The 14,551-nt window shown below is 36.4% G+C and overlaps 1 protein-coding gene across 1 annotated transcript in view; it reads right to left on the bottom strand.

Annotated features, from left to right (window-relative positions):
• Positions 1-14,551, bottom strand: part of ttn.2 (titin, tandem duplicate 2) — a 346,071-nt gene that overhangs the window by 240,128 nt on the left and 91,392 nt on the right. Inside the window, exons 44-59 of the mRNA XM_072579113.1 lie at positions 12,577-12,858; positions 12,191-12,469; positions 11,780-12,058; positions 11,393-11,671; positions 11,003-11,290; positions 9,923-10,201; positions 9,418-9,699; positions 9,007-9,285; positions 8,594-8,872; positions 5,577-5,855; positions 5,180-5,467; positions 4,658-4,936; positions 2,019-2,300; positions 1,632-1,910; positions 1,206-1,484; positions 826-1,104 (exon numbers count right to left, since the gene is read on the bottom strand). Of these exons, the coding sequence (XP_072435214.1) occupies positions 826-1,104; positions 1,206-1,484; positions 1,632-1,910; positions 2,019-2,300; positions 4,658-4,936; positions 5,180-5,467; positions 5,577-5,855; positions 8,594-8,872; positions 9,007-9,285; positions 9,418-9,699; positions 9,923-10,201; positions 11,003-11,290; positions 11,393-11,671; positions 11,780-12,058; positions 12,191-12,469; positions 12,577-12,858 (4,491 nt within the window). The remainder of the gene's footprint in view (positions 1-825; positions 1,105-1,205; positions 1,485-1,631; positions 1,911-2,018; positions 2,301-4,657; positions 4,937-5,179; positions 5,468-5,576; positions 5,856-8,593; positions 8,873-9,006; positions 9,286-9,417; positions 9,700-9,922; positions 10,202-11,002; positions 11,291-11,392; positions 11,672-11,779; positions 12,059-12,190; positions 12,470-12,576; positions 12,859-14,551) is intronic.

The raw sequence follows: 14,551 nt of genomic DNA, 5'->3' as shown, positions 1-14,551 counted from the left end.
CTCCACCACCCATCCTCATTACCTCCTTGCCTTACCAAATGGATCTGTCTGTAGCCCTCTCAAAATTGTGCTGGCCCTCAGCCAGCAGGGTGGAGAAGGACAATGTTCAGGCATGCAGTCTGTCAATTCTGATAGACCACTGATATGCCTGAGCAACCAGACAGATGACTGACACCATCATTAGCGCATCCATTAGTTAAAAGTTACCTTTAAAATTTTGGCATATTTTATTTAACAGACACTATTACTCAACTAGTTGCTGAAGGCATAAAGAAAATTATTATAAAATCTGAAAATAATATGAAGATGTTACTAAGGTGTTGTCTTTTACCAAATGCATACATTTAGAAGACAACAGGAAGACACAAAACCATATAAAAGAAGAAGAATCCCTACACTGTGGAAACAGGCCCTTTGGCCCAAAAAGTCCACACTGACCCTCTGAAGAGTCAAACCCAGATTCACTTCTTTACCCTATATTTTTCCCTGATTGATGCACCTAACCTACATATCCCTGAACACTATGGGCAATTTAGCATGGCCAATTCACCTAACCTGCACATGCTTGGACTGTGGGAGGAAACTGGAGGAAACCCATGCAGACACTGGGTGAATGTGCAAACTCCACATAGACAGTTCCCCAAGGCTGGAATCGTATCCGGGTCCCTGGTTCTGTGAGGCAGCAGTACTAACCACTGAGTCACCGTACCACCTCAATGTTTGCAGTGCTTCTGAAATATAATTTCCTCAGTTTAGTTCTTCCATCTCAGCTTCATTTTTCAGATATGCATCAAAACGTTTCAACACAAGAATAAAAACACCAACCTAGTACAGTCAATGTAGTTTTGCAGCTGCTTTGTCCAAATTCATTTTGAACTTCAAAAACATATTCGCCACTGTCTTCTTTAGTAACGGACAGAACCCTTAGGATTGCCACCTTGTTCACAAAAGTTATTTTGTATTTCCTGCTGGATGTCAATTCAGCTTCATTCTTGAACCATCTTACTTTCAGTTCTGGAGTACCAGCAACAACACATTCTAAGATGGCTGCAGTTCCTGAAGTGACACTTAACGGCTGTGGCTTCTCTATGATTTGTGCAGGTTCTGCAAGAAAAACCATTCCTCCTCAATCGATGAAGTGAAAAATATTGTTGGCATATTCGACACTTCATGGAAATTCACAAACATCATTGGCTTATACTAACCTGTTACTGACAAAGTAGCAAAACACTTGTCTGTTCCTGCATCATTTATGGCCTGGCATGTATACTTCCCACTGTCACTTGCTCCAACAGAAGCAATTTGCAGTGTAGCAATATTGTTCTTGAAAGATATTTTAATGTGGTCATCTTCTCTAATTTCATCTTTGTCCTTCATCCATGTAACAAGTATTGGAGAAGATCCTTGTATTTGGCAGGTAAAACTGGCTGCACTTTGCGACAATATTGTAATGTTTTCAATCTTTTTCACAAAGGAAGGAGGTTCTGATTTAAAGTTAAGAGTTTTATGAATTAGATATAAAATCAGACACTCAGTGTTTATTCAAGCTAAAACAATTGTGCAAAGAATGAACTGCAAAATGGGATTATTGAAAATGTCTAAAGAATAAATAATTTCATTGGATAACTGACCTTTTAATCTAACTCCAGTAACACAAGAACAACTTCCCACATCATTTGTTACTTCACATTTGTATTCACCAACATCTGAGTTATCAGCTTTTTGAACAGAAAGAGTAAATAAAGATTTTCCAATGAACATCTTGAACTTTATACTTGGTCGAATCTGCTTATTGTCCTTATACCAAGTGACATCAAATGGGCCAGTACCATCCACCTCACATTCAAGATTGATATCATTGCCTTTTACTAGCTCAACAGGTTCAAGTTTCTTTCTAAATGAAGGAGGCTCTAAAAGAAAAACAAATAAATCAAAACAATTCAGAAACTCATCACACTTGAAAGATTTGTGAAAGCAAATTATCAAATTTGATTCAAATGTGCTTTATGGCTACACACCTTTAATTGCAACTATAACACTGCAATTATCACAACCAGCTTCATTCTCTGCTCTGCAGGTGTAATGTCCACTGTCTTCCACACTGGCATCAATCAATTCAAAAACTGACACTGAGTCAACAAATGACATCCTGATTTTGTCACTTGGATGAACTTCACTGTCTTTCTTATACCAGGTAATTTTGATTTCAGGTGTGCCAGTTACCGTACACTCAAGACGTACCGAACCTCCTTTTTCTAATGACATGGTCCGCTCTGGTTTCTTAATGAACTGTGGAGGCTCTATAAAATGAAAACATACTGAACTGAATAAAAGGAAGACTGAAAGGTTTTAAGTGCACACAATGAAGATATTGGATATGATAAATAAGAACTCATGATGACCAGCGTGATTTCCAATTAATCACAAATTTGCCGTAATAAAAATGATCTGCTTTTGATTTCTAACTGATATTTTAAAGAGCAGAAGATGCAATTTTTAAAAGTGTATAACTTTCCTGAAAAGATCACACAATTTCAACCTGTAACTAACAATAATATTATGCACTATTGACATCTTGGAGAAGCACCTGGAAATTCATGTTCATTCAAATATGTGGTCAGCTTTTTTTTAAATATAGCAAAGACTAACCCAAAAGCTCTAACTTAAATGTGTCCCATTTAAAAATAAAGTAAGCCTATTAAGTTACAATTTATCTGTTCTTCATTTCATTTAAATGGAAGGTAGGTGCTAGAGATGTAGTCAAACTGGCACTTGTGTGTGCCGCCTATTTGCAGAACAGTTCTGAAGAAGAGTCAAACTGGATTCGAAACATTAACTGTTTTTCTCTTCACAGATGCTGCTGGACCTCCCGAGTGTCTCCAGCATTCTCTGTGTTTGTTTCTAACTATAATGAGCTAAAATAGTCTAAATATTGCTTTATAATCCTTACTTTTAATATCCTGTCTCGTAGCTACATTATATAAATCCCTACAACATTCAGTATTGTTCCTGCTTAACTATATAGCCCATTCACCGCTTGGAATTGTGGATCATGAAGTCTGATTCCACTGAAGAAATCCTATTTTAGTAAAGCAAACCCTACTTTTCATTTTTGAAAAGTATTTGTTTGGCATGGGCATTGCTAACCAGGGCAACATTTATTATCTTTCCCCAATTGCCTTTGAGAAGGTGAGCTGTCTTCTTAAACTGCTGCAGTCCTTGAGTTGTTGGGATATCCTCAGTGCTGTTAGGGAGGGAGTTCCAGGATTTTGACCCAGTGACAATAGACTAACAGTAGATTCAAGTCAGCACTGTGTATGGCTTCAAGAGTAACTTGCAAATGGCGGTGACCATGCATCTTCTGTCTTTGTCCTTCTAGGAGGGACAGGTTGTGACTTCGAAAGTGTTGTTTGAGGAGCTTTAGTGAATTTCTGCATTGCACCTTGTAGATGTACCACACTGTAGCTACTGACCATTGGGAGTGAAGCAAGTGAATGCTGAAAATTGCAGATGGGATGCCAATCAAGGGAGCTGCTTTTCCTATGGAACTTTTGAGTGTTGTTGACCTGTGTCTTATAGATGATTAATAGGTACTGGAGAGTCAGAAATTGAGTTGCTTGCCATAAAATTTATAGCCTCTGATCTGCTCCTGAAGCCTCAGTATTCATATGGATGGTCCAGTTCAGTGTCTGGTCAATGGTCAGATTCTCTACTGTTAGTGATGATCATTGCCTGGCACTTGTTTGATACGAAGGTTACTTGCTGCTCATCAGCCCAAGTTTGCATGTTGTCCAGGTCATGTTGCAGATGAACATGTGCTGCGTCAGTATCTGAGAAGCTAAGAATGGTACTGAATATTATGCAATAAACAGTGAACATCCCCAATTCTGAGGCTATGACAGATGACAGATCATTAATGAAGCAGCTGAAGATGTTTGACTCTAGGGCACTACGCTGAGGAACTCCTGCAGAGATGTCCTGGAGCTGAGATGACTGATGTCCGTCAACCACAAATGTTTTCCTTTATGCTAGATATGACTTCAACCAATGGAAAGCTTTCCCTTTGATTCTCTTTGAAATCTGTATTTGCAGCCACAATATTTTAATATTTAGGGGGAAATTACATTAAAGATACACGTTAACTTTAACTAAAATTTGGATATGTTTTAAACTACTAACAAGCAAAGATAATCAAATTTATGATTCATCCACCAATAAGGGAATAGCAAAGATAATCTTTTTAAAACCTGAAGACCTGTGGAATTGAAACAGGAGGAACCAGCTGGAAAAGGAGCTGCAAATGGAAATTGACTCCATGGATTTCACACATTCTGTATGGCTCACTTGTCTTCAGGGGGCTGCAATAATCCTGAGATAATTCCCAATTAAAACAAAATATTGTAGCCAACTGTCACATCTTGACATAAAAGCATCTTTCGAAACATTTCTAATTGCATTAAGAGAAATAAGATAAATGTAGTAGTAATAGTGTTGAAGGAAGATTCAGATTTTCAATGGGGAAAAGTAATGAAATAAAAGTGTAAAGATAAATTTACAAACATAAAGCTAAAAGATACAGAAACCATCAAAGAAAGTTAGTGTAAATTAAAGCTCAGTATGCAATGTTTCATGGAAATGTTATCAAGAAAATCCCCACCTTTGACAAAAAGAGTAGCAGAACATGATTCTGTGCCAACTTCATTTCTGACTTGACAAGTGTATTCACCAGTATCAGATACTTTTGCTGAATGTAGTTGTAGCAAACTTGATGAGCCTTCTTTTGAAATGTAACATGCATTACTAGATGTCAACTCCCTACTGTCCTTGAACCATTTTATTGTCATTGGAGGTGTTCCACTCATAACACTTCTAAATTGCACTTTGGAACCAGGCACAACATCCTGGGACAATGGTTTCACAGTGAAAGATGGAGGATCTGAAATTACCAAAGGAAAATTGCAATTGGTATGGGAAGAACATAAAAAGAGAAATAGAGTCTTTGAAAAGATATGGCAAGATAACAGTTCAACAATAACTCTTAAGTATAACTTATGATATTCTCAGCATATTTGTCAATATAACAAATTAAGATGGATAAAATTAATGCTTGTAATAGCTAAAAAACTAGAGCAACTGGTTAATTAACATAAATAATTAAGATATTTAAGATATTTCCAACCTTTCACCGTCAAGACACCACTACTTTGATCAGATCCTGCTGCATTTGTAGCTTTGCAAACGTAAGTTCCACCATCTGTCATCTCCAGTTGATGAATCTCCAACTGTGCGGTGTTATCATGATAAGAGAATTTGTATTTTTCATTAGCTGTTATCTCTTTATTATCCTTATACCATAACACAGTCATTGGAAGAGAGCCAGCAATCTTGCATTCCATCTTAACAAAAGATGTTTTCATGCCATCCATATTTTTCAAGTTTCTTTTAAATGACGGTGGCACTATGCGATCTGTCCAACACATAGTAGGAAAGCAAAAGCTATAACCTCATCCAAGATATTAGCAATTTATTTTAAATATTGCAGTAAATCCAATAAATGGAAGAACAAGTGTACCAACCCAAAACTGTAATAGAAGCTTTGCAACTGTTGCTTCCAACATCATTCGCAACCTCACAAGTATATTCACCACTGTCCTCCTTCTCAGTAGTCCGGATCTTTAAGCTTGTAACTTTATTAGTAATGCTGATTTTATATTTTCTACCAGTCACCAACTCTGTGCCATTCTTAAACCATCTTGCTTTAATTTCTGGTGTTCCTGTAAAAGTGCAGTCCAGTGTTGCTGGCTCTCCTACAGTAACACTAATAGACTCTGCTTTCTCAATAATATTTGCAGGTTCTATGACAGAAAAAGAATGTTAGAACAGAAGAAGGACATGAAAAATAAGAACAGGCCATTTCGGCCCTTGTAGTTTTCTTTCGTTTTGCTATTGAATCTATCACACAAATTTACAGATAATTGCACAACGACATCTTCCAAAAACTATACTAATTGTAAATACAATTTTCAACTCCTGGAAAATTCCAGCTGGACAACTGTTTAATTTCACACTAATCACATTTCATGTTAAACTTAAAATTGCATTAATTGTAATTTTTCATTTTATATGGATGTCTAAGTTCATTCAGATAAAAGCAAAATAATATGGATGTTGAAATCTGAAACAAACACAGAAAATACTATAGAAACTCAGCCGGTCTGGCAGCATCTGTAGAGGGAACAATTCTGAAGAAATGTCATATTTGGCTTAAAATGTTAACTGTTTCTCATTCCACAGAGGCTGCAAGATCTGCTGAGTTTCTCCAGCAATTTTGTTGATCTAAATTCCATCAGCTACATTTTCTTTTGGTCCCAGTTCTGGATCAACTTTTTCAACTCCATATTAATTTGCTTACTATTCTCAAGAATTCAAGTATTCTTACATAACATTCCTATTCAATGTTCTCTGTTCTATGGAGAATGATCCTGAAATTGCTGGCATGACACAACTTGGAGCAGAAGTTTTTCTGTTTACATAGCTTGGTGTCATCCTGATTTAGGAAGGACATTATTAAACTGAATAGGGTATAAAAAGGATTTACAGGATGTTACCCAAATTGGAAGCTTGGCGTTATAAGGAGAGGCTGGTTAGGCTGGGACTTTATTCCATGGTGGGTACGAAGTTGAGGGGTGACTTTATGGAGGTTTATAAAATCATGAGCGGCATAGGTAAGGTGAATAGTCAAGGATCTTTCCCCACGGTAGGGGGGGTCCAAAACTAGAGGGCATAGTTTTAAGATGAGAGGGGAAAGATTTGAAAGTGACCTGAGGGGCAACGTTTTTACACAGAGGATGGTGTATTTATGGAACAAACTGCCAAAGGAAATGGTAACTGTACTCACATGTACAGCATTTAAAAGACACTTGGATAGATACATGGATAGGAAAGGTTTAGTGGGATATGGGCCAAGCATAGGCAAATGGGACTAGTTCAGTTTATGAAGCTTGGTTGTCATGCATGTATTGGACCGAAGGGTCTGTTTCTGTACTATATGACTCTATTCTTCAGACCATATTATTTTGTTTTGTCACACAATTTGTGAGAAATGCAAATTGAAAATTGTATAGTATGTCAGCAGGGCATCTGGGACATCTCAGTCTGTCTCAGTAGCTAGATTAACTTAAGATGGGCAAAGAAACAATGCAGATGGGGCAAATGATAGAATCCATTGCTAAGGAAGAAGTAACAGGACATTTAGAAATGCTTAAACCAATCAGTGTCAATGTGGTTTATGAAAGGGAAATCATATAATGTTCTTTGAGGAAATGATAAGCAGAGTTGATGAAGAGGAACTGGTACATGTAGTGTGTTGAGATTGCATTGTGGGGTGAGGGGGAATAACATATTAACATGGATAAAAAAATTGCCTGGCTGGCAGAAAATGGAGCATGCATAAGTCAATCTTTGTGTGATCGGCAGGATATGATGACTGGAGTCCTAAAGAGATCTGTACTGGAGTCTCAACTTTTTAAGAATCTACATCAGTTACTTAGATGAGGGGAACAAGGCTGACTAAATTTGTAAATGCCACCAAAATAGGTAGGGAAGTCATAAGCAATGCTCCCTCTATGTTCCAAGGGACTGATTGACTGATGCTCAGTTCTGGAAGTTGCTGCCTTGCAAGTCCTCTTTGGTCCACCCAGAAGAATAAAAATAACAGGAATGCTAGTCATAAAGATGATGTAAGGAAATTGCAATCAGATAATGGATAGGTTGAAAGAATGGCAAGGTATCTGGTAGCTAGTGTATGATGTGAAATTGGAAGAGATTTAAAAAATGCAGAATATTACTTGCATAGGGAACGACTACAAAATTCCAAGGTGTAGAGGCATTCAGCAACTCTGGTGAATGAGTCACAAAAAATAGAATTCAGAAAGTAATCAAGGGGGCTAATGGGATGCTTTCCTTTTTTGCAAGAGTGATTGAACATAAAAGTAAGATACTGATGTGTTGGTTATACAGAGCATTGGCGAGCCCACATTTCAAATACTGTGTTGCGCTTTGGTCTCTTTATTTAAAGAAAGATGAAAATACATTGGAGGTGGTCCAGAGGAGTGGTGACTTTTGTCTTTTGGACAGTTGTGTGATTTTGGAACTGTTGGTCTCGGGGACTGTGCAGGTGGAGTCAGTGAATATTTTTCAGGCAGAAGTGGATAAATTCTTGCAAGGCAATGGAATTAGAATCAATTGCTATTGCAGGTAGAGGGAAACATGGAATTTGAAAGACAAGCTTTAATCTTATTGAATGGCAGAGCAGGCTTGAAGAGGCAAATGGTCTACTGTTGTTCCTATTTTGTATACTTGTACATCGCAACCTGGATTTTAAAGACACTAATGATGGCAGGTGCATCAATTTTGCTATAATAGTTCCAATTATTTCTGAACCCTAACTTTTTAAGAAGTTATGGTCTGAATATTTCAGCACGTGTTGTGTGTAATTTGATTCAACTGCTGTAAACCAGCATTAAATTAAAATATAAGAAAATAAATAAAGTTTTAAAAATAATTGAAGTTTTAATACATCTTTCAAACCAACCTTTGACTATCAAATTCGCCATACATTTTGTGATTCCTGCGTCATTCTTTGCCTGACAAAGGAACTTCCCAGCGTGACTATTTTCAACAGAAGCAATTTGTAGTGTAGCTATATCATTCTCAAAGGATAATTTAATGTTATCATCTTCTGTGACATCATCCTTATCTTTTTGCCAGGTTATGGAAATTGGGCTTGCACCTATCACAGTGCATTGAAACACAACAGGAGTTCCCAAAAGCACAGTAACATTTTCAATCTTCTTAATAAATATTGGAGGCTCTGTTTAGGAAATGAAATATTATAAATATTGGATTTCAATGACCAGTCACTGCAAAATCACCTGATAATTAGTCAGAAAAAATATTTATAATGCAGTTTAGTGGAAAAGAAACATTTGCCCTGTCTTTACTAACCTTTCAAAGTAACTGTAGAGCTGCAGGAACATTCTCCTATTTCATTTGATACCTTGCATTGATATTCACCAACGTCTATGGCATCAAATTTAAGGACGTGTAAACTAATTCGTGAGTTTTGACAGATTGCCTTGTATTTTTTGCTAGGTCTAATTGGTTTATTGTCCTTGTACCAATAAACATCATATGGGGGTGTACCAGTCACTTCACACTCAAGAGTAATGTCAGAGGTTTTGAGCACGTTAAAAGATTCAAGTTCTTTTCTGAAAGATGGTGGTTCTATAAAAGAATAAACAGGAAATGCAATCTGTAATATATCGCTTTAAACTTAGATGCAAAACTTTAAATGTCAGAAATTTATTGTAAATACAGCCTAAATTTATAAAAGTAGGAGTTAGATTTTTCACGGACCTTTAATTGTTACAGAAACACTGCAACTCTCACTAGCAACTTCATTCTTAGCTTCGCAACTGTATTCTCCACTGTCTTCCACATCACCATCAAGAATTTCAAGACTGGCCACAGAGTTAACAAATGATGTTCTATATTTCTCACTGGGGTGAATTTGCTTGTCTTCCCTATACCAGGTAATTTTAATTTCAGGTGTGCCAGTCACTTCACATTCAAACCGAGCTGAATCACCTCTTTTCAGTAATTTTGATAGCTCTGGTTTTCTTATAAACACTGGTGGTTCTATAAAATCAAGATGTTACAAAGATTGAATTAAAAAAGATTCATAAATGAAGAAGATAAAGGCAATGCATGTCACTTCACAGTGACCATCACTTCAACTCCTAGTATTAATTAAAGAGTGTTACCTCTAACAATTTTAATGATATTTTAATCGAAAGTGAAGAGAAAGTGTTAAACATATTGAATGTAACTGAACAGACCATATATATAAAAAAAAAATCACCTTTTACAAAAAGGTTTGTGGTACAGGAAATTACTCCAGCATCATTGCTAATTTCACAAATGTAATCTCCCTTGTCAGAAGACTTAACTGAAAAAATCTCAAGACAAGTTGTAGAAATATCCTTCATAATAAAACAGCTGCCACCAGTCACAAGTTCTGTGTTATCCTTGAACCACTTCATTGACATTGGAGGTGTTCCATTTACCACAGCCTTAAATTTCACAGTTGAACCTGGCAGAACACGTTCAGATGCAGGCTTCATGATAAAGCTTGGAGGCTCTAAAAGACATTCAGACATAAAGCATAAGAATTATGCGTCATGAATGAATATAACTATAGAACAAGTAAACTTCCACACTATTTCTTTCTTCCATTTCAATTTGCATTGATCAATGTTGGAGGATAATGTTAGGGTCCTGACAGTCAACTGGTAGCTAACTGAGATCAGCAACTCAAAGAATTCTAGCAATTAACTTTCAGACATTCCACAGGCCCCCATGAAAGCTCAGTAGGTAAGCAGAGACCAGAAACAAACAACGTTCAACTCCTAATTTGTGTTGAATTAGCAGTTTCATAGCCACAGTAATTTAGTTAATTACAATTAATCTGAGCACTGTCATTAGCAAGGCAAAATTACATAAAATTCTCTTCTCCAATCTCCAGGTATAAATGTGTGTGCATGGGAATTTAGCAAAGGAAAGATGTAGGTCTACAAAAATGATTCCTACAGTGAGCATCCCATCAACATTCTCTTCTAAGCTTCACATATAAGTAATGGGCAGTTGGATAAAGTGCAAAAATGTCATGGAATTATGCCTTGATAAGAAACTGACAACTTCAAGAGAGAAAGACAGCAAAAAGAGAAGCCCTAGAAATCTTGGAAATGCTTACATGTGTAAGTTAATATTTGAGCATTTATTACGATTACACATCTAATCATTAGAGTAACTTGCAAACAAATGTAATAAAAAAGTTGGCCAAACTTGAGCAATTTTAAATGAAGAATATGCCTTGAATGCAATTTGAAATAGCAAGAGACAAAATATCATGCAAAAGCAGAATCCAATTGTTTGTTCAAACCTTTTATACTTAAGACTCCACTGCATTCATCACTTCCTGCTGAATTAGTAACTTTGCAGAAGTAAGTTCCACCATCTGCAATCTCTAACTGATCAATCGTCAAAGTAGCTGTGGTATCTTTACAAAACATTCTGTACTTATCACTGGCTGTTAACTCTTTGTCATCTTTATACCAATAAATGTTGACTGGCATTGAACCAGAAAATTTGCATTCCATGTGAAAAGTAGCACCCAAGATGCTGGTCATCTTTCGTAACTTTTTAGTGAAGGAGGGTGCAATCATACGATCTGTCCAAGACAGAACAACAAATCAATAAGGCACCAAAATAAAATTAAAAGTACCCTTAATTTTTCAACAAGCAAGTGGAAAATAAAGTTAGATATACTAACCCAGTACATTAATAAATGTATTGCAACTGCAACTGCCCACATCATTTTTGACCTCAAAAGAGTATTCACCACTATCCTCATTTTCTGCAGAAATAATCCTTAGGCTGGCGACATTTTTTGAAAAAGTTGTTTTATATTTTCTACTGGGTATCAGTTCTTTGCCATTCCTGAACCATTTAATTTTTAGTTCCGGTGTGCCAGTTACAGTGAATTCCAAAGTTGCTGGGTCCCCTGCAGTCACACTAATTGGTTCTGCTTTCTCTAAGATATTTGCAGGCTCTGTGGCAAAATGAAATAGTTGGTTACCATTAACAAAACTCATAACTCATCATTGTTTTATAAAGTTTGAAGATTGCATGCAATGAGCCAACACATTCTCAAACTAACCTTTTACAACTAATGTTGCCAGACATTTTTGACTTCCTGCTTCATTTTCTGCAATACAGGTGTACTTTCCACCATTGTTCATTTCAACAGCAGCAATTTGAAGAGTACCAACATTATTCTCATAAGTCATTTTGAGGTTATTACTCTCTGTGACAATATCTTTATCTTTCAGCCAAGTTAAAGTGATGGGAGGTGAGCCTTTGATGCTGCACTGAAATACAGCTGAACTTCCTAGAAGTGCAGTAGTACTTTCAATCTTCTTCACAAATGATGGTGGTTCTAATTTAAAGTGAACACACAGAATATGCATCTTATAGTCCATCCAACAAACAATCTTTATTAATATTTAAAGATCTGTTTAAGACTGCAATTATGAACATTTTTTTCTCACCTTTTGAGAGTATTACTAACCTTTCAATTTTACCGTTGCACCACAGAGACATTTTCCTAATTCATTGGAAACAGTGCATTGATAATCACCAACATCTGAAGACTCAAAGAAGCTAATATGGAGTGAAACATGAGCATCTTGGGAAACCATCTTATATTTCCTGCTAGTTCGAATTGGCTTCCTGTCTTTATGCCAAAGAACTTCAAATGGAGCTGTGCCAGCCAGCTCACATTCAAGAGTGCAACCAAATCCTTTTACCACTTCAGTGGGTTCAAATGCTTTGATAAAAGAAGGAGGTTCTACAAAGGAACACAAAAATCTCATGCTAAAATTAAATTCTGATAATTTTTATGGGAAAGGTAAAAGAAGAAAGGTGGTATGAAACCAATAGCAACATCATACAGACCTTTGATTGTGATGACAGAGCTGCAAGTATCAATACCAGCATCATTTTGTGCTTCACACACATAGTCCCCGCTGTCTTCCACATTTAGATTATTAATCTCAAGGACAGTTATTGAATCAACAAATGACATCTTGAATTTTTCTGAAGAATGGAGAATCTTATTGTCCTTATACCAGGTAACAATGATTTCAGGTGATCCTTTCACTTGGCATTTCAAGTGTGCTGAATCACCTTGTTTCAACAGCAATGTTGGTTGTAGCTTCTTAAGGAATGAAGGTGGCTCTGAAGGAAGGTTTGAAGCAACATTTTAAGAGATGCCAAACGATAGGCATTTAAAAAAAGAATATTACTAAGAACTTTTATAAAGATGTAACACGTAAGATATCAATCAACATTAATTAAGATATTATGGATAATTGAAAAAATGTTGAATTCTTTAATTTTTCAACATATTTCAAGAAAGGTAAAGATAAAATATTATTTAGTTATATATATATAAAATAAAATTGTTAAATTGACAACTGAAATTCACTTTTTTGGGTCAGATGCGCATTGTTTCTAAAATCTATGCAATCAACAGAATCCTTCACACTACAGCTGCTTAGCACTTCACTTTCAGATATTCTTTTTGAAAAATACCATTTTCATTGTAACATTCAATTACATCAACAGAGATAAACAAAAGATAAAAGAAATATGAAGACCAGAAGTTAATTTCTCCAAACCTCAGGATTTGTGGTTGGGGGAGAGGGCATTGGAGAGATGTTTACTCTACTGATTCCATTCTTGATTAAATCCAGAGTGGCAAAAGATGGTTTTCTCACCCTAAGGCCATTGTGGTTAATTTAGAGCAGTGAGTGTGTCACGTGTTTGTCTAGAGTGGTTAGAGCACAACAGACCATCCAAGCAATTCACTGCATGCCTTTTCCTCGCAGCCCTGCAAAGTTGTCCTTTACAACTAAAGATCTAATTCCCAGTTGAGACCAAACTAATTTTTAAAATACAGATTTAATCCCTACTTAACAATGGTAAATGCAAGGATGGTTAGGCTTTCTTTTAAAAGCACTTTCTCAACCTGTTCTGTTACATTCAATAATTTATGCATATATACATCTCTCTGCTCCTTTACTCCTTTAGAATTTGGCCCTTTATTTTGTACTCATCTGTATTCCTCCTATGAAAATGATTACTTAAACATTACATGCAATTTCATCTCCCAATTATCCACCAATTCCATCAAAGTATGTCTTTTTGAAGTTCTACACTATCCTCCTCACAATTCACAATGGTTCCATGTTTTGCATAATATGTAAATTTTCAAATTGTGCTGTGTACATCAAGATGTAGGTCAGGATGTTACAAAGTGTAGAGTTCACACACATCCTTCGATGACTGTTCTATAAAAATTCTTGCAGTCTGAAAAGCAGATATTCTCCACTACTCTTTGTTTGTAGTCAGTCCACCAAATTCATAAGAATGTTGCCAGAGTCAATTTCATTCCAAAAGCTTTAACTTTACTCACAAGTTTATCGATTGGCGATTTATCAAATGCCTTTTGGAAGTCCACTATATCAAAAGCATTGGCTTCATTAACACTCTCTCCCAATTTATCAATACCTCAAGGAAGTTGATTAAATTAAATTCCTCTCTGAACCTTCTACATTTAACATTCTGCTTCATCTTAATCTCTACCTCTCCCTTTGCTTAAGGAGTTGTAGATTTGTTTGTCTACATTACACCTGCATGAAGTGTACTTGCCCACACATGAACTTTCTTATTGAGCAGGAAAATCAACGTTTTGGGCAAAAGCCATTCATCAAGTATAGAGGCAGGGAGCCTCCAGGGTGGGGGGAGAGGGGTGGTGGAGCTGTGGAGAAAGTAGCAAGGGAGATTGGCAGGTAGGACAGTGCTGAGCTGGAAGGTTGGAACTGAGGTAAGGTAGCCTCACTTTTGCCTAACGTTCTTATTGAGCCCA

The sequence above is a fragment of the Chiloscyllium punctatum genome, chromosome 10 (genome assembly GCF_047496795.1).
Source record: "Chiloscyllium punctatum isolate Juve2018m chromosome 10, sChiPun1.3, whole genome shotgun sequence".
Classification (NCBI taxonomy): domain Eukaryota; kingdom Metazoa; phylum Chordata; class Chondrichthyes; order Orectolobiformes; family Hemiscylliidae; genus Chiloscyllium; species Chiloscyllium punctatum.
This window is presented reverse-complemented; position numbering and strand designations above follow the sequence as displayed.